Source organism: Lontra canadensis, unplaced genomic scaffold, assembly GCF_010015895.1.
Source record: "Lontra canadensis isolate GAN:19392208 unplaced genomic scaffold, GSC_riverotter_1.0 scaffold54, whole genome shotgun sequence".
NCBI classification, from domain to species: Eukaryota; Metazoa; Chordata; class Mammalia; order Carnivora; family Mustelidae; genus Lontra; species Lontra canadensis.
The window spans coordinates 9,119,971-9,145,431 of NW_022631048.1; the positions used below are offsets into that span (position 1 = coordinate 9,119,971).

A 25,461-nucleotide genomic window follows, 5' to 3' on the forward strand; every position below is an offset into this window, starting at 1 on the left:
TCCTGAGTGTAGGTGGAGCAGGGAGGGTGGGAAGGAGGAGGCGGTGTGGGGCCTGGAAGAGTTGGAACCAAGTTGCACTGACATAGGAGGAGGGGAAGGAAGCTTAGGAGGAGGAGGGGAAGGGGAGGGGGAGGCAGAGAAGGTAGGGGAGTAGGAAGAGATGAAGGCCAGGGAGAAGTCTTGGGGAATAGTGGAGCCTCCCAATGAAAGGAGGGTCAGTGAGCAGCTTTGCACAGAGAGCTCGTCATTCAGCTTGTAATGGCCTATAAACCAGCAGACTTACACAGTCTCTGGGATTGCGGGACCGAGGTGGTGGCTGGGTGTGGGTGTGGCCTCTGTGCAGTAAGGCTGGCATCTAACTAGGGGACAGCTGGGGGGAAACACACTCTTTGCCTCCTCCCGCGGGCTGTGCTGGAGGGGCCCTGCCTCACTAGCCAGAGAGGATGGTTGACCAGATCTCTGGGGGCTGCTAGTCAGGGAAGTGGGTAGCTCTGGTGACACAGAGCAGACTGCAGGGGCCCAAGGGGGAAAGGTGTTGTCCTGGCCAGCAGATCCCCTCATCTCAGGCCCTCTGTGCCTTCAGTGGGACCCCAGGCCCTCGGTTCTGTTGAGAACTGGAGCATGTCGGTCTCCTAGGCACGTCTCCCTGCACGCATTGTCTGTTTGGCACCATAGTTGGTAACCCTGGGACAGTGGTATTTGGTCGAAACCGAATATGGGTTTCGAGCTTGAAAAACCACACCATGGCAAGACTGGCCGCCAGGAAACCATGAGCTTCTTGTCACGTGGCTGTTTTGGAGGGAAGAAAAGAAAAACAAACACTCTTCAGGAAAAGAAGGTGCTGAATCGCGCCTTTAGATGGCAAGAATTGCTTTCTACAAGTTCAGCAAATGCCTCGTTGCCCGAGGTGGGCAGCGACGTGAAAGGTATGACTTGGCTCTTAAAGAATAATTAGGGTTTTCCTCCCCCAAGCGACCTCCTGCGTTTCCTGTATGGGCCCCCGTACGAGAAAGTGGTGGGTGCGCTTCGTAAGAAAGAAGCCGGTTGCCGCCAGGCATCCTCATTAGGGAGGAGGAAGCTCTCCCCCTCTCCCTAGTTGCTCCTCCTTTTAACATTTTATTTTCCAAGGTTAAAAGGTCTGTGAATTTGACCACGAAAATGAAAGCATCTTGTGAGTTTGGTCGCTGGTGCTGCACACAGCAGGGAGCATCTCCGCAAGCGCTGTCACCCGTGCGCAGGCTTGCTTGGGAAGAAACCCTGCATCGGGTAGCACCTTTATTAATAAGTCACTAGGCTCGGTCGGATCAGAGGCCTCTGCTTCTTCTCAGCGCACTGCCTTGCCTCTGTCTCCCAGTCCAGGGAAGCTCCTTCATCTCCTAGGACTGCCTTAGCCCAGCCTGGAGACCCCTCTACTCTCCTTGTAGGGGGCAAAGCAAGCTGCTCCAGGCGGGGGCAGAAAACAGCCTGGGATGTGTGCAAACATTGCCAGGTGGTTTGGCAATCAGTAAGTCTTCTCTGATCTATTTCGTTTCATTGGATAAGAATGTTCCAACCTCAGGAAAGGAGCACCGCCTGTTATTTTGAAGGAGAGATCCTTTTGCTGTACCGTTCGACAATGTAGTTACTCTTGTTTTATCTGATGGTTGGAGCAGAAGCCGTTCTGCTCAGAGCTTCATCGCAGAGCATTTGCCGATGGTTAAGTGATCCACACCTATGGAGCTTTCTTAACTGCCTAGGAGTTGGGTAATGCTGTGGGACACGGCTCTCCTATGTTCCTCTTTGAATATTGACTTGATGTGTGCAGAGATAGGAGCGTTCCCACATATGCGGCCCGAGTGTAGAGTTTGGTGAGTGTTATGGATATCTTTTGTCATTATGTCTTTGAGAATCCTATCAAGAAAGCTAATCTCTTCATGTTGAATTACTGAAAGCTTCCCCAAACCCGGGTCAAAGCGGTGAAATAAGGTTGTGAGTAGGGTTTCTCTGTTGATTTTGAATGCATTTGTTGTACAAATGAGCCTTTTGGGGGCACCTTGAGGAGTTAGCTTCCAGGCTGCCCTCATGGAGACAGGAGGCTGGCTTTTTGGGGTTTTTGTCCCCAAAAATAAACCTGTTAATAGTAATTAAATTATTTGTAGCAGCTACCAGCCCTTGAGTACGGCCTCCACAGCACTGCAGCATGAGAAACATTTAATCCTTGTGTTAACCATGTCAGATGAAGGTTGAAAGTGCTCTTTGGTCAGCTCTAGGGGAAACTGAGGTTTACAAGTGCCAAGAACCTGCGCACATGAAGTCACTTGTTGGAGCTCACACGGCTTGAGGGTATCTTTACTAGATCTGAACTTTGTCTTCCTGACTGCAGAGCATGTCACGGGGACTGGTAGATGACTTACAGCTGTAGAACTATGTTCTGGGGCAGAATTCTGAAATATGGTGTCCGCATTGCCCCAAAATACGACCTTTTCCTGGGGATAGCCACTGTTCCTGGTTTTACTAGAACAGTGTGGTGTTACTGTCTTCATCTGTAAGCTGCAACTTAGAATGGCCTCTTCACTTGAGACTTTCATACATACATGTCTTACAGCCCGTGTCACTCATCCGCACCCCTGGTGAATGTTCCTCTTGTATTGGGTTTTGTTTCTAAAGGCAGAGTGGGTAGAATAATGCATCTGGGGGATGTGCCTCATTTGTCCTTTATTAGAAGGAATTGTTGTCTTAGAGAGAACGTTGCCCTCTTAGAGGTGCTCGACTCTGAGAGAAAGTATTATGTGGGTTCTAACCCGGGGTCCCCAATCACTCATGGTGGTCTGTGGAGCTTGCATGCATGTGAAGGTTCATCTTGCCTGGAGAGAGGACAAGTAGCCTTCATTGGATCCTCTAAGGAGTCCCCAACCCTCAAGGTATTGAAAACCCTGAGGGCTGACTCAGGGGCTGTCCTAGCTTCAGACATCATCCATTGACAGGTCCTTCCCTTTCCCTTTGACTCTGCCCCTTCCTCTGTTCCGTGAGGGTGCTGAACATGGTCCCTGTGATCCGTGGAATCTATAAGAAAACTAAAGCCTCAAATGAAATTCTTGGGGGCTCTAACTCTACCTAGAAATAAGACGAAGCTCTAACTGTGCTTTGAAACAAGGCTTGTCCAGACCCCACATTGCAGCAGATGGCTTTTGTCTATGATTGTGCCAGAAGCTTCACCGAAGGGCCGCTTTCTGACCTACCCCTCTCATTATGGCTACCCCCGCAGGACACCAATGTTCTAGCACAGGGCACAGCATTTAGACAGCTCAACATCAACCTGCCAGATACCCCTGGGGGTTTGCTTTCAGGAAATAGCTGAGGGGCAGGGGCACATTACAGCCTGAGTGGATTCCGAGATTTAGCAGGCATTCCAGTCTTTCCAGCCATGGGGAAGTTACTCACCCTGTGCCATCCTCAGTCACCCCATACTTAAGATGGGGAAGCTCTACCTGCCATGTGAAGCTGCTGGGAGAAGCAGGCACACACAGAAGGCTTGGCTGGCTCATAAGTGTTCTGAAACTGGGAGCTAAGAACCACCTGAATATTTTCCTTAGAGCTGTGAGAGCTGGTTCCTGGCCATTGTGTGTTTGGAGGCTCCATAATGATCCCTGGGTACCTTCAGCACTATCTGCTGTCCTCTGGGCATCTAAACATTCCCCTTGACTTCGTTCATAGCAAACTTGGTTAGTGGCATAGCAGCTGAATCCCAGCATTGAGAACTCACTCACTCATGCAGCAAATAGTTGCTGAGCGATTCTCTGTCTTGACCCCTGTTCCCTTGGAGTGGGAGTCTAGAGTTGTGGCTGGTCCTAAAACAGCTCAGCAAAGACCTGTGAGTGCAGATCAGAAGCACTAGAGAAGGAACGAAGTCCCTGCAGGAGAATGACAGGGCCTCATTAGGAATTGGGGGATGGCCTTTCAGGGAGTGCACTTCTCAGTTTGGGTCATGGCAGGTGGAAAAGAGCCAAGGAGAGGGAAGATCATCCCAGCAGGAGGAACAGCATGTGCAAGTCCTCAACAAAGGAGAGCTTGCTTATTCCAGGTATGGAGGAGGAAGTGAGGTTGGGACATGGCAGGTGGCAGAGCTGAAGCTGGTGGGGAGTCAAGGTGGGAAGTCTGGGGCCTTCAAGGCCGTGCCAAGGTGCTGTACTTTATTACAAATACAAAGCAAAGCGCTGAAGGGACTTGATGTAGAGTGAGCAGGAATGCAGAATCTCTCGGCAGGAAGCGAGGGTGAGTGGTGGGACAAAGCCTGTGGATGTCAGGTGGGGATGAGGGGATTTTGTCCTAATGAGTGACATCCTGCTTCTAATGGGGATTCCATCTAAGCCACTCCAGAGCCCTCTGAAATAGCTCTTTCTGAGTTCCATTTGAAAGGTGAGTCCCTTTGGTAGCAGCGTCCCTCCCTGTCCCTTGTTCCTGGCATGAGTGGAAAGGGAGGACACGTGGTGCTGTTGCTAGATTATTGAGAATAGTTTGGAAGACCACTTTCCCACCCCGTTTGCCTCCACAGTACTTTCCCCCTCATTTCTAACAATCAAATTAGTTTATTCCTGGCCTCTGCTGTTGGGATCGATGTCTTTCTTCCACTTTGTTCTGGGGTTTTATTGTCCCTGGAAGGATCAATGGAAGGACGCTGTTGGTGCCAAAAGAAGGCCCACCTTTGCCTGGACTTCATCTACCAACCACTTGATATGCTTCAACTTTCATTGAATTTCTTGCAGAAGGGAAACTCTACCCACTAGATAAAACACATTTACAAAAGAAAACTGGTTAATTTCCTTGGTCATACCAACCCTATTGAAGACTCTCAGGGAGCGTGACCCCGAAGTATAGGGTGACCTGTAGGCCCCACTCTGAAATCCAAGTCTCAGGGTGTGGTTTCTGAGTGGACAGGGTAGACGAGGAATCACAGGGGGTGGGGCCGACTCTGGAAGAGCCGTGCCAGGGGCCTGGTGGGCACTGTGTCATGTGGTTTGTCACATAGGTGATGCCAGTACCTCTCTGCAGAGGATGGGAGGGGAGAGAGAGAATCCCGCTTCTCTCCATGAGTTCTGAGAGGAGCTCCTAGGTCTGATCAGAGCTGTGCCTCCATCACTCACGTGCGTCCCAGAAGGCTCTAGAATGTTCTTGGAATCTCAGCTGTCACTGTGATGGTGACCCAAGGACCAGGTGATCCTCTTCTTTAAAATATTACTCTCTTCTCAAAGATAGACATGACCTGCCCAGTCTGAGGTCAGATGAGCAGCCAGGGTAAGATTCAGGGAGTGGAGAGAAGGCTTGTGCGGGCCAGGCACCACACACCCCTTCCTTAGAAGGTGCTAGGACAGGAAGGGCCTTCTCTCCATGCACACGATCAGATTTTGAAACTCAAAAAACCAGAAGTGGCCTCGTCACTCGTGGCCATCAGTGGGATGATGGCCATCCTGCCTGGCCTGCCTGGCCCCCTCCTATTCAGCCCGTCCAGTTGGAGATGATCTAAGATAGTGGGGATGAGCAGAAAACCCCTGATAAATCCTGGGACACAGTCTGCCTGCCTGTCTCAGAACTGATAGTGTAGGGACCCATTTTTATTTTTAAATATTTTATTGTATTTTAATTTTTTATTGAAGTATAGTTGACACACGATGTTATAGTAGTTTCATTTTACAACATAGTGATTAGACAATTGTATACATCACTCCAGTGCTCACCACAGTAAGTGTGACTGCCTTCCCTATGCTCTACTTGCCATCCCTTTAACTTATTCATTTTATAACTGGAAGTTTGTACTTCTTACTCCACTTTACCTATTCCGCCCATCCCTTCCCTGCCTCCCCTCTAAACACCACCACTGTGTTCTCGGTGTGTGTGTCTGTTTCTATTTTTCTTTGTTAATTTCTCTTGTTGCTTTAGATGCACATATAAATTAAATCATCTGATACCCTCTAGATCCATCCATTCCATTGAAATTGGCAAGATCTTATTCTTTTTTATGGCTGAGTCATTGAATGTACAATGTACATTCACAGTCATTGTACTTTCCACAGCTTCTTTATCTATTCGTCTATCAGTGGATCCTGGGATTGTTTCTATATCTTGGTTATTGTAGATAATGCTGCAGTAAACATAGGAGTGCAGAGATCTTTTCAAATCAGTGCATTCATTTTCTTCGAGTAAGCACCCAGTGGTGGAATTACTAGCTAGCACTATGGCACCTTTTTTTTTTTTAAAGTTGGAGGGAAGTGTCTATCTTAGAAAGGAGAGTGATCACATATGAAAAATACCACATAGCATTAGGTGGGAAAAAAACACATAAAAATCATTCCCCAACCCCCAGTCCCTTGGTACTCAATGCTGTGTCTCCCACTGAGGTAAGGTCGTGCCACTGTCCCATGGCATGAAGGAAGGAAGGAAACCAAAAACAACCTCCATAAGAGGTAGACCCAAGCCTACATAACCACCATGTGTGTGTTCTGAGGAGTCACAGGGCTCTACCCCCTCAGTGATACTGCTCCTTCTCCTTCATATGTAAGAAGACTGTGCTGAAGATGAAGGGCCCCAGCATCATGGCGAAGGCACTGGCTGACACTGGGTTAGTAGGGCTAGGCCAAGGGGGTGAAGGGCTCATACTGCGTGTACTGGACAGGCCTCATGGACACCTGAGTGTGAGAGCATAAGTGTGTACAGTCTAGCCAGTTGTAATCCACTTTCAACTGGAATGCCCATACACATCAGCCAACTTGAAATGGACACCATATTTGCCACCTAGTGCCTACTAGATGGCACTAAAAATATTTCTCTTTTTAATTTTTTTGACAAACCTCCATACTATTTTCCAGAGTGGCTGCACCAGTTTGCATTCCCACCAACAGTGCATGAAGGTTCCTTTCTCTCCGCATCCTCACCAACACCTGTTTTCTTCATGATTTCAGCCATTCTGACATGTGCGAGTTGGTATCTCATTGTGGTTTTGATCTGCATTTCCCTGGTGACGCGTGACATGGAGCATCTTCATGTGTCTGTTGGCCCTCTGGGTGTCTTCTTTGGAATAAGATGTGTTCAGGTCTTCTGCCCAATTTTTGATGGGATTGTTTGTTTTTTTGGCGTTGTGTAAAATCTGTAATATATTTTGGATATGAGCCTCTTATTGGACTATCATTTGCAAATTTCTTCTTCCATCCTGTAGGTTGCCTTTCATTTTTTGACCATTTCCTTTGCTGCAGAAGAGCATTTTATTGTGAGGAAGTCCCAATAGTTTATTTTTGCTTTTATTTCCCTTGCCTGAGGAGACATACCCAGAAAAATATTCCTAAGGCTGATGTCCAAAAGATTACTGCCTGTGTTTTCTTTTAGTGGGTTTATGGTTTCAGGTTTCACATTTAGGTCTTTAATCCATTTTGAGTTTATTTTTGCATACAGTGTAAGAAAGTCTTGTGATACTCCCAAAACAATGATTGTGATGTCTTTTATTCAATTAAATGTATTTAGTTTTCTTAAATACCTACAGGCATGAAGCTAGGTAAGTATGCTCCTTTTACAACTGTAAAATGAAAACAGATTGTACAAATTACACACACACATACACAAACAAGTTACACATTGTACAAATAAAGCACAAGTCCCATTAATAAAGTTGTTAGTTGCTGATACTTACTATGAACTTGAGTACTAGCCAGTGTCTGTGCTCATAAGCATCATTACATTGGATCATCATGGCAATCCTACAAGGTTATTCCTATTTTCCAGATAAGGAAACTGAGGCACAGGGCTCCATCAGTTGCTGAGAGCACACAATCAGTGAACGGCAGAGCCAGGCTTTGATCCAAGGCTGCCTGACATGTAGCCATGTGGCCCTCACTCTGAGTCACCATCTTCCACTCCTTTTCTGTGGCACTGACACTTGACTGAGATCACCAGCATTCAATCTGATATGTAAAAAGTTAAATCTTTGTAGGTCAGTTTCTTCCCGTGCACATTAATCTTTTGACTTTAAGATAATGACCATCATTTACATCAATGCCATCTGCACTGTGGTTGCTTTTTTTTTTTCCTTAAGACTTATTTATTTATTTGAGAGAGAGAGCACAGAGCAGGAGAGGCAGAGGGACAGGGAGAGAGAATCCAAAGCAGACTCTGTGCTGAGCGTGGAGCCCAGCATGGGGCTCAGTCTCATGATCCTGACATCACGACCTGAGCCAAAATCAAGAGTCAGACACTCCACTAACTGAGCCACCCAGGCGCCCCTATGGTGGCTTTCTAATGCAGATAACAAGATCCCATTAATTTGATGGACCTGTTCAATAATGCATGTGAACTTGATATTGAAAAGTAGTTAAATCAAATATTTGCCATTGTCTTTTTAACACCACATGTCTAATTAACAAGGCAGGACCTTTTCATCACAATTTTGGGTAACAGAGAACAAGCGTGGTCAGTTCTGGAGCAGTGCAGGACCTCTGGATTTGGACCACCATGGATCCCTTGACCCTCACAGTGCAGAGGACATTATTCAGTCTCTGCTGCAGGCGTGGTCCCAACCCCACCCAGCATTGGTACTGAACAGTGTGGCAGTGAGTACAACGCAGATGACCACATGCGGGAAGCTCCTAATTAAAAAAAAAAAAATACACACATACACACACACATATGATTGCAGGTTAAAAAAAATCTTTCACCCTTTAGGCTGCCAACAACTCCATTTGTAGATCTTTAGGGATTCGTGAACTCTGCTTTAAAGAATAATGTGTTTTAAAGATGAGGTTTCTTGCACAAAAATTTCACTTAAGAATTCTATAATTATTTTGGAACACTGTTTTAAAAAACTAAACAGGCACACATAAACACACTGTGACTTGACGAAGTGTCCATGCTGTGCAGGTGCTCCTTTTTGCTATAAATGAACTTCACACTGCCCTAAGTCTGTTTTAGATTTCTCCCCGGGTCGGATGCCCTCTTTGGGCACAAGAGAGTATGTAAAGACAGGAGAGCTGTTCTGAGCACCTACTCCCTGCCAGGTCCTGAGCCAGTCACCTTACTTGTTACCAGGTTCAGTCTACACGGAAACTCAAGCTCAAGCCTCATGGGCAGAGCCCCAGAGTGTCTGTGAGCCCCCACGCTATGCCTTCAGTGCCTCGGGTGGGGAAAGCCATGGCTTACACAGCTAGAACCTCCTAGCCGGCTGAGTACCCAAGCGGGCGGCTCTGAAACCAGCACCATCAAGAGTCATGAAATGTGATTGTTTCTGCTAGAAGGCAGGGCAGAAGCACTGCAGAAGCACCTGAATGGCCATCTGTCATCCTCACGGTGTACTGACTGGAGTCCCAGCCAAGTGAGTAGGGGGCTGCCGGGATCCCGCGACCCTGGGAAAGCTCACGTCCACGCCCCTCCCACCATCTGCTCCACTTGGAGCGCTCGTCCCCATCTCTACCAGCTTGGGCCACGGAAACCACTGGGCAAAATGGGCACTGTCCACCCCCAGACTCTAGTCGAGGTTGCTGAGTGGACGGGGGTTACAGCTGCCCACATACCTGTCGTCCTGCCGTACCTGCTGCTGCCAGGCCCGGGTGGACCCGTCTGAGCACCTCACCTTCCGGGGCTCTCCATGGGAAGGACCGGCCCTCTCAGCCGAGCTCCTTCCTCTCTAGCTTCTCATACCAGACCCCCCCATCCTCCCCCAGCTGGAGCACTCACTGTTCTAGAACGAGCTCTCATCCCCCTCCATCCTGCTAATGTAGAGCTTTCTGCCTGACTCTTTCTAATCCAGTCCCTCTCCTGTTGCTCCAGCCACCGCGCGCTTCTCCTTTGGATCTGATGGTCCGCGGCTTTGAATTGCTATGGCTTCTGAGCTCACCTCCCAGAGCTGTTGGAATGGGTGTATGTGAGGGCATGCGCGCTCCTCCGTGGGCGCCTGCTCCCCGGGAGCAGGCACTGCTGTGCTCAGAGCCGTTTGGGGACAGGCACCAGGGTCTCCGCAATCCAGTCCACACTCAGTCCCCTGCCTCCCTCTCACGTCCTTGCTGGGAGCAGCCTCACGCCACCCCTGCGCATGCCACCTCCGACCGACTTCTCTCATCACGGCTGGCAGGTGACTTCCCGAACCAGCCTAAGTCCGGAGTCCTTTATCATCCCTGAGTGGCACGGCCTGTCCTTCGTCCTTTCTGTCCTTACCTGCGCCGTCGCCGGGTCGTATCGGCCTGCCCTGGAGGCTGTGAGCCTGTGGAGGGCGACTTAGATCTGGTACCGTCGGTCTTGGAATGGTCGTGATGTGATGGGGTCGACCATGTTGGTTTCGTGCAGGACGATCTTCTCAGACACACTTGGTACTGGCTCCCAGGACACGTTTATGGTTTGGGGTTTTTTTGGGTTTTTGGGGGGTTTTGTTTTTTGTTTTACTTTATTTATATGAGAGAGAGCGCACATGAGCAGAGGGAGAGGGAGAAGCAGGCTCCCCGCTGAGCAGGGAGCCCGATGCGGGACTCGATTCCAGGACCCTGAGATCATGGACTGAGCTGAGGGCAGAGGCTTCCCCGAGCCACCCAGGCGGCCCCGTGGGGCAAGTTACATAAGTGTGCAAAAGTAATGTTCCAGGGCATCATTAGCAAAGTCCTGTTGGAAACGTACCCCTTTCTCTGATGTTTCCTCTCAACCACTACTGCACCCAGGAATCACCAACCGTGACAAATGCAGAGTCAGGTTCGGGAAGTCTGGGGTGAGGCCCGGAGCCTGCGTTGACTCCTCTAGGGCTCCCTACCCGCCTCCAGGTTGCTCCCTCTGTGGGAGGAGGCGGAGGCCTTGTCCAGCGGCCGGCAGGAGAGACCAGGCTGACAGGGGCAGCGAAGTGACCCTGAGAACCAAGGTGGCTGGTTTCTAACTCAGGAAGCAAACTTCCGCTCTGGAAGAATCTTGGGGAGAGAGTGGTAACGCCCTTCTGCCCGCGGCAAAAACAGACCCAGTTAGCCAGAGCTTTTGCTTCTCGGTGGATCCAGATCCAAAGAGGGAGGAGTGGGGTGCGCCAGCTTTCTCTTTGAAATTCCCTTTAGGCGGATTCTGTTCGTCCTGCTTCCTGCCAGGGCAGCCGGATGGTAAATGGGCATCAATCATGCGGGCTTGGCAGGTGGGTGAGCCGGCATCAGCATGACCACTGACTTCAGTGTCTGCTGGTCATGGACACTGAGAAACTGTTGGAGGCATGAGGGGAGAAAAAAAAAAAAACACCACCACACATAAAGCAGAGAGCCCTTTGGACTTTGCTCCAGGGACGTTAGAGCTGTGGGGACTTTCCCTTTGCAGGCTCCAGGCCCTGCCTGCCCCGGGCTCCCCCAGCCTGGCCGGGTTCCCGTGGAGTTGGGTTTTAATGCAGCTGCCTGGATTCCCGCCCTGGAATTTGCACTCACTGGGCCCAGGTGGTGCCAGACGAGCAGCCCACAGCCTCCTGGATGGCCTCGCGTTGAGGGAGCAGATCTCAGTGTTCTGCTGCTTGTGGACGAGCTCTGGGAAGAAAATGTCATCTGGTGGCGTCCCAGCTGATGCGGGAGCTAGCAAGCACGGCCCTGAAATTTAGACAGGAAATATGGGGTGGTTTGAAGCAAAAACCGTCCGGTGTTCTTACTGATGACCTTTGAGATCCCATAGATGTTTTTGTATATATTATGTTGTTTTATAGTTTCTGCTGGGGCACACCCAGTCTCGTACCTGGAGGGAGCACAGGGCGGCCAGGAGGGGGATGCTGCTTGCTCAGTGACTTAGTCCCTGAGGTATGTGGGACCAGCCCTACTTGTCCCTGACAGTGTGGAGAAGAAAGGCAGGGTCGCCAGCTAGGTCACGGGCCTGGGGCGTGCCCAGGAGGGGCCTTGCCTCTTTTACTGCCCACGTGCTCCATAGGGTCGGATAGGTCCCGACTCCATGGCACCTGCACAGACCTTCCCAAAGGGAGTCACTGGCTTGGCAGTGTGGTGACGTTTGAGGATAAGTGAAGCTGATTGGATCCGTGGAAACAGCAGCAGTCCTTCCCAGGTGGAGGGAGCCCCTGGCACTGTGACCGTGTTACATGGAGACAGTGCTCACTTTCATAGGAGCTTGGGGTATCTGTCCACCTGGGCAGCTTCTGCTCTTGAGCTGACACATAGTCACATCCTTGAAAAGACAAGCCTGAATTCAGGTATTGTGGGTGCTCCTTGGGTGGAGGAGGATTCCAGAGGGAGGCAGAGGAGGGCCCATCATTGTCCCCTCATTCACAGTGGAGCTTAGTCTGGCAACCTGCGTCCACCCTCTGGACCTGCTCCCAAAGGGGTCCCTCCCCTGGGGGTCCAGCCTCACCCACCCCCTTTGCTCTAAGGGGCCCTCAGCCTCCCTCCACCCTTGGCAGGTGGTACATCCACCTTCTCTTCCCCCACTGTGCTCAGCAAGAAATTCCTTCCGTGCTGGGGAGCTGGTGTGGGGGGGTCCCTAGGAAGGAGCCCACTGAGGGACAGAAGACAGCCCTGGCAGTAAGTCTGCCTTACATTCTACAACTACCAGGATGAATATCTAATTTTATTAGGTTGAAATTATTGTGATTCAGTTGTGATGAAACACACATAAGATGGAATTGACCGTGCTAACCATTTCTCAGTGTGTGGTCGGTAGCATTCTGAACATTCACGTTGCCGTGCAGCCAATCGCCCAAACTCTTCATCTTGCAAAACTGAAACTCTGGTCAACCAAAACTGTTAAATCGTTACACAAAACTTCTCCATCCAGCCCTCCCCCAGCCCCTGGTGTCTTCCATTCTATGGTTGGTCTCGCTGAGTCTGATAGCTGTAGGAACCTCAAATAAGGGGAATCACACAGTATTTGTCTTTTTGTCCTGGCTTATTCACTTAGTATAATGTCCTTGGGTTCCTTTGTGTTGTAGCATGCTTCAGAATTTGTTTCCTTTTTAAGGCCGGAGAATATTCTAGAATGCTTTGCTTATTCATTGGTAATGAGTGCTTGGGTGGCTTCCACATTTTGAGTATTGTGAGTAATGCTGCCCTGAACCTGGGGGGACCTTTTCAAGTCTCTGCTTTCAGTTCTTTTGGGTACATACAGACCTATGTTCTTTTATTGTGCTTGGCTTTGTTGCAGTGAACGATACTGCATTTTTAATCACTGTTAGATGTGTGGCAACCCTGCATCGAGAAGGTCTACCGGTGCCATTTTTTCCGACCCCATCTGCTTACTTTGTGTCTCTGTGGCATGTCTTGGCAATTCTCACATTATTTTAAACTTTCTCATTATAATTATCTTTGTCCGGGTGATCTATGATCAGCGATCTTCAATGTTGCCATTGTTGTTTTGGGGCGCCACAAACCATGACCTCGAAGACGGTGACCTTCACTGATCAGTGTTGTGTGTGTTCTGACTGCTTCACAGACCACTGTTCCTCTTCTGTCTCCCTGTCCTTGGGCGTCCCTATTTCCTGAGACACAACAGTGTTGAAACGAGCTCAGTCAATAACCCTGTAATGGCCTCTACGTGTTCAAGTGAAGGAAGAGCCTCACGTCTCCCAGTTTTCATCAAAAGCTAGAAATGATTAAGCTCGGTGAGGAAGACATGTTGAAAGCCAAGATAGGCCGAAAGCAAGATCTCTTGTGACAACTGGTGAGCCAAGTTGTGAACACAGAGAAACAGTTCTTGCAGGAAATTGGAAGCACTCTTCCAGCAAACACACAAATGATAAGAAAGGAAAACAGCCTTATTGCTGATATGGAGGAAGTTTTAAAGGTCTGGACTGAAGATCAAAGCAGCCACAACATATCCCTTAAGCCAAAGCCCCATCCAGAGCAAGGCCCTGACTCTTCAGTTCTATGAAGACTGAGAGGGAGGCCGCCGATGACAAGTCTGAGGTTAGCAGAGGTTAGTTCGTGAAGTTCAAGGAAAGAAGCATCTCGAGGTGGAGCAGCAGGGCTGATGGAGAAGCTGCAGCAAGTCAGCAGCAGATCTGGCTGAGGAAATTAAGGAAGATACTAAACAGATTTCCAGTGTAGACACAACAGCCTTCTGTTGGAGACTGATGCCATCTAGGACTTCATAGCTAGAGAGAAATCAGTGACTGGCTTCTAAGGAAAGGCTGATTCTCTCATTAGGGGCTAATACAGCTGGTGACTGGAAGTTGAAGCTTATCCTCAGTGACCATTCTGAAAATCTTAAGGCCCTTAAGATTTGTGCTGAATCCAGTCTACCTGCATTCCGTAAATAAAGCCATAAAGCCCGAATGATGGCACATCTGTTTACAGCACACTTTACTGGATCTTTTAACCCTGCTGCTGAGACCTACTGCAGAAAAAAAGGGTTCCTTTCAAAATATGACTGCTCGTTGACAATGTACCCAGTTTCCCAAGGGCTCTGATGGAAATGGACAGTGAGATAAATGCTGTTTTCATGGCTGCCACAACACATCCGTTCCCTATCCCATGGATCAAGCAGTAATTTTGTCTTTCAAGTCTTATTATTTAAGAAATACATTTCATAAGGCTGTAGCTGCCCTAGGTGGATATTCCTCTGGTGCATGTGGGCAAAGTCAATTAAAAAACTTCTGGAAAGGATTCACCACTCTAGATGCCATTAGGAACATTTGTGATTCATGGGAAGAGATCAAAATATCACCATGAGCAAGAGTTTGGAGGAAGTGGATTCCAACCGTCATGGATGACTTTGAAAGGTTTAGGATTTATTGGAGGAAGTACCTGAAGATGTGGTAGAAAGAGCGAGAGACCTGGAAGTGGACGTGGAGCCTGAAGATGGGACTCAATGAATTGCTACAGTCTCAGGATCAAACGTGAGCGGAGGAGGAGCTGCTTCTTATGGACACGCAAAGACTGTGGTTTCGTGAGATGGAATCCGCTCCTGGTGGAGATCCTGTGAAGACCATTGAAGGGACGACAACGGATTTAGGATATTGCAGGAACTTATCTGATAAAGCAGCGGTGGTGGAGTTCGAGAGGACGGACTCCAACTTCGGAAGAAGTTCTATGGGTAGATACCAAACAGCGTCCCATGCTACAGAGAAAGCATTTACGAAAGCAAGAGCAGTCGATGTGGCAAAGTTCACTGTTGTCTTAGCTTAAGAAATGGCCACGGCCACACCATCCTTCAGCCACCACCACCCTGGTCAGTCAGCAGCCGTCAGCATCGAGGCAGACCCTCCACCAGCAAAAAGATACAACTTCCTGATAGCTCAGATGACGGCTAGCATTGTTTAGCAAAAAGTATTTTTATTTTTGTAAAGACTTTATTTAGAGAGAGAGAGAGAGAGAGAACACAAGCAGCAGAGGGGCAGGGAGAGAGGGAGAGAGACTCTCAAGCAGACTCCCCGCTGAGCAGGGAGCCTGACATGGGGCTCAATATCATGACCCTGAGATCATGCCCTGAGCCGAAATTAAGAGTTGGACGCTTAACCAATTGAGCCACCCAGGTGCCCCAGTACAGTGTTTTTAAATTAAGGTGTGCACATTGTATTTTTAGGCGTAATGCTGTTGCACACAGACGCTGCAGTATAGTATAAACAGTACTTTTACATGCACTGGAAACCAAAGAATTCATCCAACTGGTCTTACCGGGATAGCTGCTGTTTTGCGTGCTCTGGAACCAAACCCGTACCACTGCCAAGGTGTTCCTGGACCCAGAAGAGGAATTATAGGGGATCTGATTTTATTTTTTTGAGGAACCTCCATACTGTTTTCCATTGTGGTTGCACTCCTTTGCGTTTCCACCAGCAGAGTACAAGGGTCCCAATTTCTCCACATCCTTGCCAACATTTCTTATTTTCTTTTCTTTTTTTTTTTTTTTTTTTTTTTTTTTGGTTAGTGGCCATCCTAATCCTAATTATAATATAAAAGCAGTAGTTTGGGTTTCCTATTTTTCTGTGATTTGGTATACTAGAATTGGAAGCGTCCTATAGTCCAGCCCCCAATGTCCCCAAAGGAACTGAGATCCAGAAAGAAGAAACCCATGCACAGTGTCTCAGATCCTCAGGGCTTACCTGGGACACACAGGATGACATCTGAGACTGGGACCCACTAGCCAGCCGACACTACAAGAAGGCCAAGATCAGGCTGAATGGTGACCACTGTGACTTGGCTCAACCCTCCACCCTCTCCCTGCTGTAGACACAGCCCCTGCAGACTTACAGGATCCTGCGTTAGGGCTTGTTGGTGGCTGGCTCCAAGTGGGGACCCCCACAGCATTCAGAGAGGTGTCCTCAGTCGAGGCCCAGGCTCCTCTCCCCTGCCCGCCCTTGCCTGTACTTGGAAATGTCACTGTCATCTCAGACCCAGGTCACTGAAAGCCACCTGGTCATCGCCTCCCACAATGTGTCCTCTGTTGGGCTGCTTTGACCCTTGTACTGGAGCCAGAGACTTGGAACCCCAAATATCGTGGGGTCCTCCTCCTGCTCTTGCGGACCCATCTGTCTTTCCCCCACGGTCGCTCTGCCTGTGCACCCCCCCACACACACACACAGACACACACAGGCTAACCTCATTCAGGCTGCTTGTCTCCAGAACTGTTCATGCTCACTGCTCTGGCTGCTGCCACCAGCGCCCTCCCCCCCCCCCCCCCCCCCCTCCCGCAGTTTCTCCCACACTGGCTCTCACAGGTGATCTGGGATTCCCACTGGCTATGGGTTAATTAGGTCCTTGGCCCGCTTCCCAACCGGGCCCTCTTTCAAGCAATGGCCAGGCCTTTCCCTTGAACAAAACAGACACAAAACCACCTTCTGCTTCCCTCCCCTTTCTCAGCGACATTGAAAAAGATGATCCCCAAATAGTTGTGGGACGCTCTCATTCGGAACCACCCACTCACGGGTTCCCCAACCAGCAAAATGAGAGCAATAGATCCTCTCCCTTAGATTATAAAGATTCAAGTGAGAAAAAGTGGTTTAGAGAAACCGCAGCACTCCGGCACCCTGAGCGGATGCAGCCCATAATGCTGTCTTCCCCTAGGGTGGGCATGACCCATTACCCATTTCCCCTCTACCTTAATACCCGTAGATATGAAGGGCAGCACACTCAATGTGGAGAATATAAACAGTCTTAATACAGCATCTGCTGTTGGGGCGCCTGGGGGCTCTGTCATTTAAACGTCTGATTTCAGCTCAGGTCATGGAGCCAGGGTCCTGGGATTGAGTCCTGCTTCTGACTCCCTGCTCAGCAGGGAGTCTGCCTCTCCATCTCCCTCTGCCCCTCCCCCGCTCGTGCGCTTGCTCTCTCTCTCTCTCTCTCTCTCTCTCTCCCTCTTTCAAATAATTAAATGAAATCTTTAAAAAAAATTAAAGCATCTGCTGCCTTCCAGAGATGTTAAATGAAGTTGAAGACATGGGGCACCAGGATTGCCATCTGGGGAGGTTGCCAGCAGTGGGGGCAGGTATGTGTGTCCGGTGTCTTGGGCTGGCATAGAGCGGCTTTCTCCCCGTGAGGTCTCTGTGCTTACGGACCCACACTGCTTCTGAAGTGGGGCTTTGACTCCATCCACACCCCAGGCACCATTTCTGGTGTGGACGGAAATTTCTCACGTGCACTCTTCAAAATAATTATTCTGTGAAAAATAAAAATGCAATGTCACAAATTTATCAACATATGTATTTATAATCTGTCCATTGCTTTCATCAAATGATACAGAAATTGCAATGGAAACGCTGTGTGATTTTGCTGCTAAGGAGGCTCTGTTCTGGAGAAATGTTGCGATCCAATGGCATAACCAGCTCTCGGGTGATGCACGTTCCATGGGTCTGTTCTGGGTCTAGGATGCTTGGTAAGCCTCCCATGTGCTTCCTGAGTGCAGCCAGGAGGGGGCACTGCTCTCAGCCTGGTGTCCTCAGGCCCAGAGCATCTAGAGGCTTCTCAGAAGTGCTTTTGAGCTGTGTTTTCAAGAGAGCAAAGCGTACCAGGCAGGGTGTACGATGTGGGAGAGGCAAGAGGGTGTGATTGTGGGTTTTCCAGGAACAGGGAATGTTAGACCCATTGCCAGGTGAGTGGGGGAGGAGCGAGGGCGGGTTCATGATGGAGGGTCAAAGGAGTCCCCTGACTTTCAGGCTGTGCCGTTGCTTTGGGTATTAGCCGCAGCCCTGCAGGGGACAGGTGTGTGATGGCATTGAGTCACTGACTCCAAAACGAGGCACACACCCAGTTTTTGCTATGAAGGAATTCAGGGCCTTACTGGATCTTACCGGAGCCAGAAATTCATGTCGTTTTGTGAAATGTTCCAGTTTTTTCTGAGTTTGCTAGCTTCAGTGTGCACGCACAGGCAGGCCTGCACGCGAGCACACATGCACAGGCTTGCATAAACACACGCGCATGCTTGCACACGTGCGGGCCTACACATGCACAGATACACCTGTTCACATACACGTGTGCGTGCATGCATGCATCTGTGCACACACGCACCTGTGCAGGGATGCACACACATGCACACGTGTGCACACACGCACGTAACACTGTGCTGAACAGAAAGCTTCACCGGATGTCCCGGCAGCCTGAGGGGCTGTAGGTCCTGCGTGGGGGTGGGGTCAGGGTGCACCGCGCAGAGTCAGGTGTGAGAAGACGCATGGCCCCCGTGGTCGGAGCTCATCTCCTGCATGTGGAGTGAGGGCATCCTGGGAGGCAGCAGGATCCACTGGCCAAGGCTGGACGGTAGGAGGACGCATGTGTGCAGGTGTCCGTGATGAGAGCTGTGCTGGGAGCTGGGGAGATTGTTCATGTGGGGAACACTGGGGGGGCTGGTGATTCCTTCTTCCTCTCTCCCACTTCCGCTCCTGTGGTGGGGCTGGCCGATAGAATAAATGCTAGAATAAATGCATCAGGAGCTGCTTCCTGCTCGACTCAGGAGTTCAAGCCAGGTTTATTAGTATCCAGAAATAAACAGAGAGCATCCTGAGCAAATGTATTCACTTCCCCAACATGTTAAAAAATAAACACTTCTTTTCCCACAACGAGTGCACCTTTGGGAGGTAATGTGAACAGCAGATGGGCTTCTGGGAACCTGAGCATCTAGCCCTAGACCCAGGGTTGACTAGTGAAGGACTCTGTAACCTACTTCTCCATGTCCCGACTTCCCCATCCGTAGAATGGGGTGGCATCCGTTCTTCATAACAGGCTGGAGAATGCAGCACTAGAAATCATTTGGGTTTATTGCTAGCTCTGCCGTTTTCTAGTCTTATCAAGATGTGTCCACACTCCTCTCCTATGAAGCAGGAATAACTGTAGTACCTCCTCAGTGTGTCATCGGGAGGGTCAATGAATTGGTAACATACAGCCCTCCCCTCCCCATGCAATATGCTGACTACTTCACTTTCATTTCTGCAAGTTAAAAATGAAGGAAGTATGTAAGGGATAAGAGGAAGGCACAAATGTTAACGATTATGACACCAATGTAAGGTTTTCACCAAGAAAAAAAAAAAGGGAATTAATCTAGGTCTACATAGCCCAGTAGAGGAGGAGACTGGAATGTCATTCCGATCTGAGTCTTTACATTAACCAGTGACATGAATGGCAGGAGCTCGTGGCCTGCTCTGAATCCCATTTGCTATTCCCCCCTCAATTTTAAGTGACCTCTTTCATTTTACAAGTAATGCATTTATAGGTGATATTATAGAAAAATTAGGAAGTGCATAGAAGTGAAAATAGCAAAATGTGGTATGACACGTATCCTGGAGATTCTTGTGTGCATCTTTCTAGACTATGATCTATGACTACAATGCATAATTCTCTTAAAAATGGAATTTTCTAAAATAGTATTTGTTTTCTAAAAAAAGAAAAATCTGAATCAAGTACTTCAGTACATCAAATCCTGTACTTTTAAAGTGTATTTAACTAGTACTAGCATAACATTGTTTTGAAGTACCATAGTTTATTGAAATGGTCTCTTACTGACGTGCAGTTCGATTATTTTATGTTTGTTTGCCATTGTAAATTATGCGGTACTGAGCACCTTTGAACTTCCCATGGGGAAATAATTGGGGAGTTATTTCTTTGCGACCAGTTTCTAGAAATGGAATTACCGTGCTTGATACCTTGGGCCAGTGTGCCCCCAAGAAGATTGCTCTGCAGGAGAGTTTAAGCTCGTTAGCTCTTTGTGGCAGGAGGTGGGAGGGCGAAGCGGGCAGGAGCGGCCCCTGGGAGTCAGGCACGTCCACTCTCCATCACTGCTCCGACACCAATAACCATGGGCCTTCAGGGGAGCTACAGATCTCTTGGACGTGCAATTTTCTCAGCTGCCAAATCATTTGAGTGAGGTGAACGTCCTAAGGTTATTATTAGCAGAGGCCCTGGCTCTGAGTAAATACTAGCTATTATGCAATACCTATGGTCTCTGTAAGATGAGGCCCTTACGCACACATAAGCGTCTCTGTATGTGCATATATACACACATACGTGAAGACAGAGACATACTTGTATATAAAATAAAATACCTGTATCAAGTAAGGTCCTTTGCCGCCCTGAATGATCTGGAGGAGACCAAGTGGGTGACTAGTGGGTGACTGGTTCCCAGGTGTTTACAAATCTCCTGCAAAGTGAACTGAGAACTCAAAGCATAGCCGGGAATAAGGCGACGATCCCATCGCTCGTGTCTCTCGCTGCCCAGCTGCCGCCTACATGCAGGGGGGCCTGGGGGAGGGTGTTGGTCAGATGGGCTTTCTGGGTAATTTAGTGCACCCCGATGCTGTCCTAACAACCCCAACATCGTGGGTCTGTGGATTCCAGGTCTGCAGCTGGTCATGGTCCTGGATCCAGCTGGGACAGGGAGCCAGGTCGAGTGAGGCAGACCGCTGGGGGAGTCCACGTTAATTTGGTGTGATTTTTTTTTTTTAACCCACTCAGTGGCTCAGAAAGGGCTGGTGCACGCAAACTCTGCTACACCAGCCCACTCCTCGATCTGTACAGGTTGTGACCGTGCCACTGCCTGGGGGGAATCCATTTCTCAGCTGATCCTTTCCTCTCCAGCACGCTTCACCTGTTTTTCTTAGTTGTCCCCTTTCTGTTAGTGTTGAAGAGTGTGCCGATGCGTCGATTTTAAAAGGGGTTGTATACCTCAGAAGGCTGTTCTGAGGAGGGAGAAATGGTTTAAAAAAATGGCTTGTCACGAGGGAAAGTCCTGGAAAGCTGCTGGACGCTCAGAGGTGATGGCGTTAAGGTCATAGTTGGAAGCTGTTGTCTCATCCAGTCCTTCTGTGCTGTCACTGTTGAAGGAGGAAGATGAAGGCTCGCGCCCCCCCTCCTCCTGGAAAGCCCACCACGGCGAATGTGCACAGCGAACAGAAGCCTCCCCGGGACGTGTCCCCCAGCCCGCCGCAGAACCTGCTGCACGTGAAGGAGAACTTGAGGAACAGCATGGTGGCGGTCACCGTGGTTCTGCCCAGCGGGCTGGAGAAGAAGAGTGTGGTCAGTGGCAGGTAAGGGTGCGGGCACCTTGCGGAGAGCTCACTGCCGTCCAGTCTCAGGTCCAGGGAGAACTGAAAAGTGGACTGTGCGGGGTTGTGCTCACTCCCCCGTCAGGCAGACCTGGGACCCTGGGATACGGAGCTGGGTCCAGAGTGGCTTACCTGGATGACCGTTGGCTACGCCGCCCCTCCTCGACTCACCATAATCCCAAGGGAGCGAGGACTGCGCAGCTTAGTCCTGCTGGAGGGTGAGCTGGGGGGAAGGAGCAGGGGTCACAGGTCCATACGCATCTCCAAGTAGGTGGCCAGCCCCCGGGGGTTTGCGCCAGCCTCCTTGGCATGAAGTGATGCAGCTGGGGAAGCCTCCCGATGTGACCCTGCCCCTGTCCGCTGACAGGCTGGCCCACAGAGGTGTAGACGCAGTCAGAGGTCAGTTTTCCAAATGCAGCTTCCACAGCACGTCTGCACTGACGGCTGAGCTCCAGCCCAACCAGTTTCCAGCCCTGAGATGCCCACTGGATTCCCTTCTCAACCTGACCCACCCGGGAACGTGCCTGAGGTCAAGGTCACATACCCCTTCCTCTTCCCACATCAGCCGCCCTGGAAACATTGGCAAAGCCTCCTGTGATCATAGTATTAAGAACTTTATTACCAATAGAATTTCTGATTTCAAGATACGTCATCATGTTGTTTGATCGGTTTTGTGCTACAGCTGTTGTTCCTGATACTTCTATCTGTAAGAACACATTTTCACAGATTCACAGGAAACGAAAAAATTAAATCTCAGCATTTATATAGTTTTTAGGATAGAGTATGATGGAGTGATCAACTGTGGAAACTTGGCAGCGTAAAAATATAGTTTGTCTAATTCTGAGGCAGGAGCGAATAGAGGTCGTATATCTTAGAAAATAAGAATAAGTTATGATCAGATGTATTTCACTCTTTTTTTTTAAAAGATGTTATTTATTTGTTTAACAGAGAGAGAGAACACAAGCAGGGGGTACTTTAGAGGGGAAGAAGCAGGCTTCCTGCCGAGCAGGGAGCCCGATATGGGGCTCGATCCCAGGACCCTGGGATCAGGACCTGAGCTGAAGGCAGATGCTTAACGACTGAGCCACCCAGGCGCCCCAGGTGTATTTCACTCTTAAAAAGCAGTTTGCTCCAATATTTTTAAAAATGGATAAAGGTGGAAATCACATCACCGTCATGCTTTTATTTTATTTTGGTGGTTGTGATGAGGAGAACAATGGAAGGCTTTTTTTTTTTTTATTTTCAACAGTTTTATTTAATAAAAATCTTACATAATACTTACAGTGTTCCAGATACATTATAGTACTGACTCTCTGAAGCCCCTATGAGCTTATACTCATTTTATAGATGAGGAAAGCGAGCCCTTCAGAGGTTAAAGAACTTGTCAAAGTTCTCTGTCTTGGTAAGAAGCAGGGCCAGATTCTACCCTGGTAGGATGGCTGCAGGGTTTATACTTTCGTAACCACCATTCTATGAAGCTTTTTTTTTTTTTTTTTCCCAAGCATAACAGTATTCCTTGTTTTTGCACCACACCCAGTGCTCCATGCAATCTGTGCCCTCTCCAATACCCACCACCTGGTTCCCCCAACCTCTCACCCCCCGCCGCTTCATTTAAAAATATCAGGATTTGAATTCTCCCTGAAATGTTATGCTATTTAAACTTTGTCATGAAGTTTCACGGTGGCAACTTGATGTTCAAAGAGGTATGTATGTCTTACAAATCTCTCCACGGGCTACGCAAACCTGTGGCAGATGCTTGCTGCCAGCCTCAGTACATAGCTGGGGTCAGGGCTGGTTGTCGGGTACAGCATCTCCTCCCACACTAGGTGATGCTGGCCCGTTTCCCAGGGTGGAACCACCCACCTGCCCAGTGTGGGGCTTTCCCCTCAGGAGCCCCTTCTGTAGCCGGGGTCCCAGCTGCAGGGCACTGGTGGAAGCAGCTGAAGTTGGTCTATGCTATATCCACGAGGGCCGGCCCCCCGCCTGCAGCCTTGCGGCCCCCAGAAGCCAGTGGCTCTGGCAGTTTCTATAGGCAAAGCTTCCAGGGTTTGCGAAATGCAAGTGACAGAGAGTTTCTGGTCTCTTTGCTTCACAGAGTGGTCCTTGTCCTAAGGATGCTTTTCCCACCGAACCTTACCTTGAAAATCATGCCATGTTTCTATAGGCTGGCAAACTAAGAGGTCCATGAAGTTTGACCAGTGACTGTTTAGTCAACATTCCTATATTTTCAACCCAATTTTTTCAAAGATTTTATTTATTTTTTTTGAGAGAGTATGTGCACGAGCCGAGGGAGGGGCAGAGGCAGAGGGAGAAGCAGGCTCCCCGCTGAGCTGGGAGCCCGATGTGGGGCTCGATCCCAGGACCCTGGGATCATGACCTGAGCTGAAGGCAGAGGCTTAACCCACTGAGCCCCCAGGCACCCCCAACCCAATTTTTAATTAAACTGAAAAATGCTGTTTTATTGAGATATGATTAGTACATGTTAAGTGCGTCCTTCCTGACTAGTCTATAGCTCAGTGCACACCTGTGAAACCACTGTCACTATCAGACTAGTTACATATTTTGTAAAGAAATGGCCTTGTGGGTCCCATCTCGATGCGCTCATACCTGGGCCCAGTTCTCCAAACGCATGCAGAGATAGAATGCTTTCCTGACAAGTACGACAATTACCCTGAAAACCATTTCCAAACGGAACACTTTCTTACATTCCATCTTTTTAATTTTCCTTTTTTCTTTACAAAGTAGAAGCTACCACTCTGTAAGGTGACCATGTAGTAATGAGAAAACGTGCAGCTTCTTAAAGATCCAGCATTGAAACACTTTCCTCTTCTCCAGCAGTAAATTCTAATCCCTCCTCCCAGGCTTCCTGCAGGGTTAAGTGAGTCAGAGCTGCTGCCCCGGAGCTGCCTTCACTGGGACGTTGGCGTCGTGGCTGGTGCTGATTCAGCAGCCGCTTGCTGAGGGATTTGGTTTCATGTGTCATACTCTTTAATAATACCAGAGCCAGCTGAAGTCCAGTCCCCGACCCTTGCTTAAAATAGATCTGCTAATTGCTAATCAATGTAGTTTATCTCTTCTGTTTTATTAGAGAACGTGCCCAGCTTTTTATGAGACAAGCAAGCGTCTGATCATTTATAATCAGCCCCTTACCCGTGCTTTTTCCTTATATGAAACATTCTCCGAGAGGAAACGTTAGTAATCGCCGTCTGAGGATTGCATTCTGCATAGGACTGATTTTTTTTTTTCTTTTTTAAAGTGTCCTTGGGATTTGGAAACTTATAAGTTCCAGTCTGTTCTTACAGAGATTAGGACCTGAGAATCTGCGTTTTGGGCCTTTTTTTTTTTTAAGATTCATTTATTTACCTTAGAGAGAGAGGGAGAGTGCAACAGGTAAGTACAGAGGGAATGAGAGAAACTCAAGCCAACTCCCCACTGAGCACAGAGCACAGAGCCCAGCGCAGAGCTCGACCTCACGAGCCTGAGATCACCATCTAGCCAAAATCAGGAGTCCGATTGAGCCCCCCAAGGGGCCCCCATATTCTGGGCCGTTCTTAAGGGAAGTGCTCTGGCATAGGATTAGGAATGGCGTTACCAGCGCCACATGGGAATGGTCGAATGAGGCCACCAACTCCATCACATGGGTTGAGACACACTTAAAGAGAAGGTCTTTGAAAAGACAATGCCCTTAGGCAAAAGAGAGCTTCATAAAGTGTGTCAGTCTCTAGAGTGTTGGGGCTGTGTCTTTTGCTGTGATAAAGTAGTCAGGTCCAAGTTGGTATGCATGCCCAAGGGGCTGGGGCAGGAAAAGGCAAACATTTCCTTTGCAGAATACAGGAAATCTCCCTCGGTATTCATTCTTGTGATTCTTCATGACAGACACGCTTAGGACAGTGCAGGAGTTTTTAGGTCCTGGAGCTTATCAGATAGCCCAGGCTCTCATAATGTGGGTGTTGGATCTGCAGGTTCCTTCTGAAGAGAGCTCTCTGGCTCCACGCTGGAAGGGAGGAAGGCTGTGAGCCCCTGGCAGCTCTATCCTT

The 25,461-nt window shown here is 49.0% G+C and overlaps 1 protein-coding gene across 2 annotated transcripts in view; it reads left to right on the plus strand.

Annotated features, from left to right (window-relative positions):
• Window positions 1–25,461, plus strand: part of COBL (cordon-bleu WH2 repeat protein) — a 261,810-nt gene that overhangs the window by 76,549 nt on the left and 159,800 nt on the right. The window contains exons 1-2 of one of the 2 annotated variants that reach the window (XM_032874993.1): window positions 1,732–1,847; window positions 21,203–21,406. In XM_032874993.1, coding sequence (XP_032730884.1) covers window positions 1,747–1,847; window positions 21,203–21,406 — 305 coding nt within the window. In that variant the 5' untranslated portion in view covers window positions 1,732–1,746. Of the gene's footprint in view, window positions 1–1,731; window positions 1,848–21,202; window positions 21,407–25,461 lie in introns of those variants that run through there. The other variant, XM_032874994.1, reaches the window with a different exon arrangement.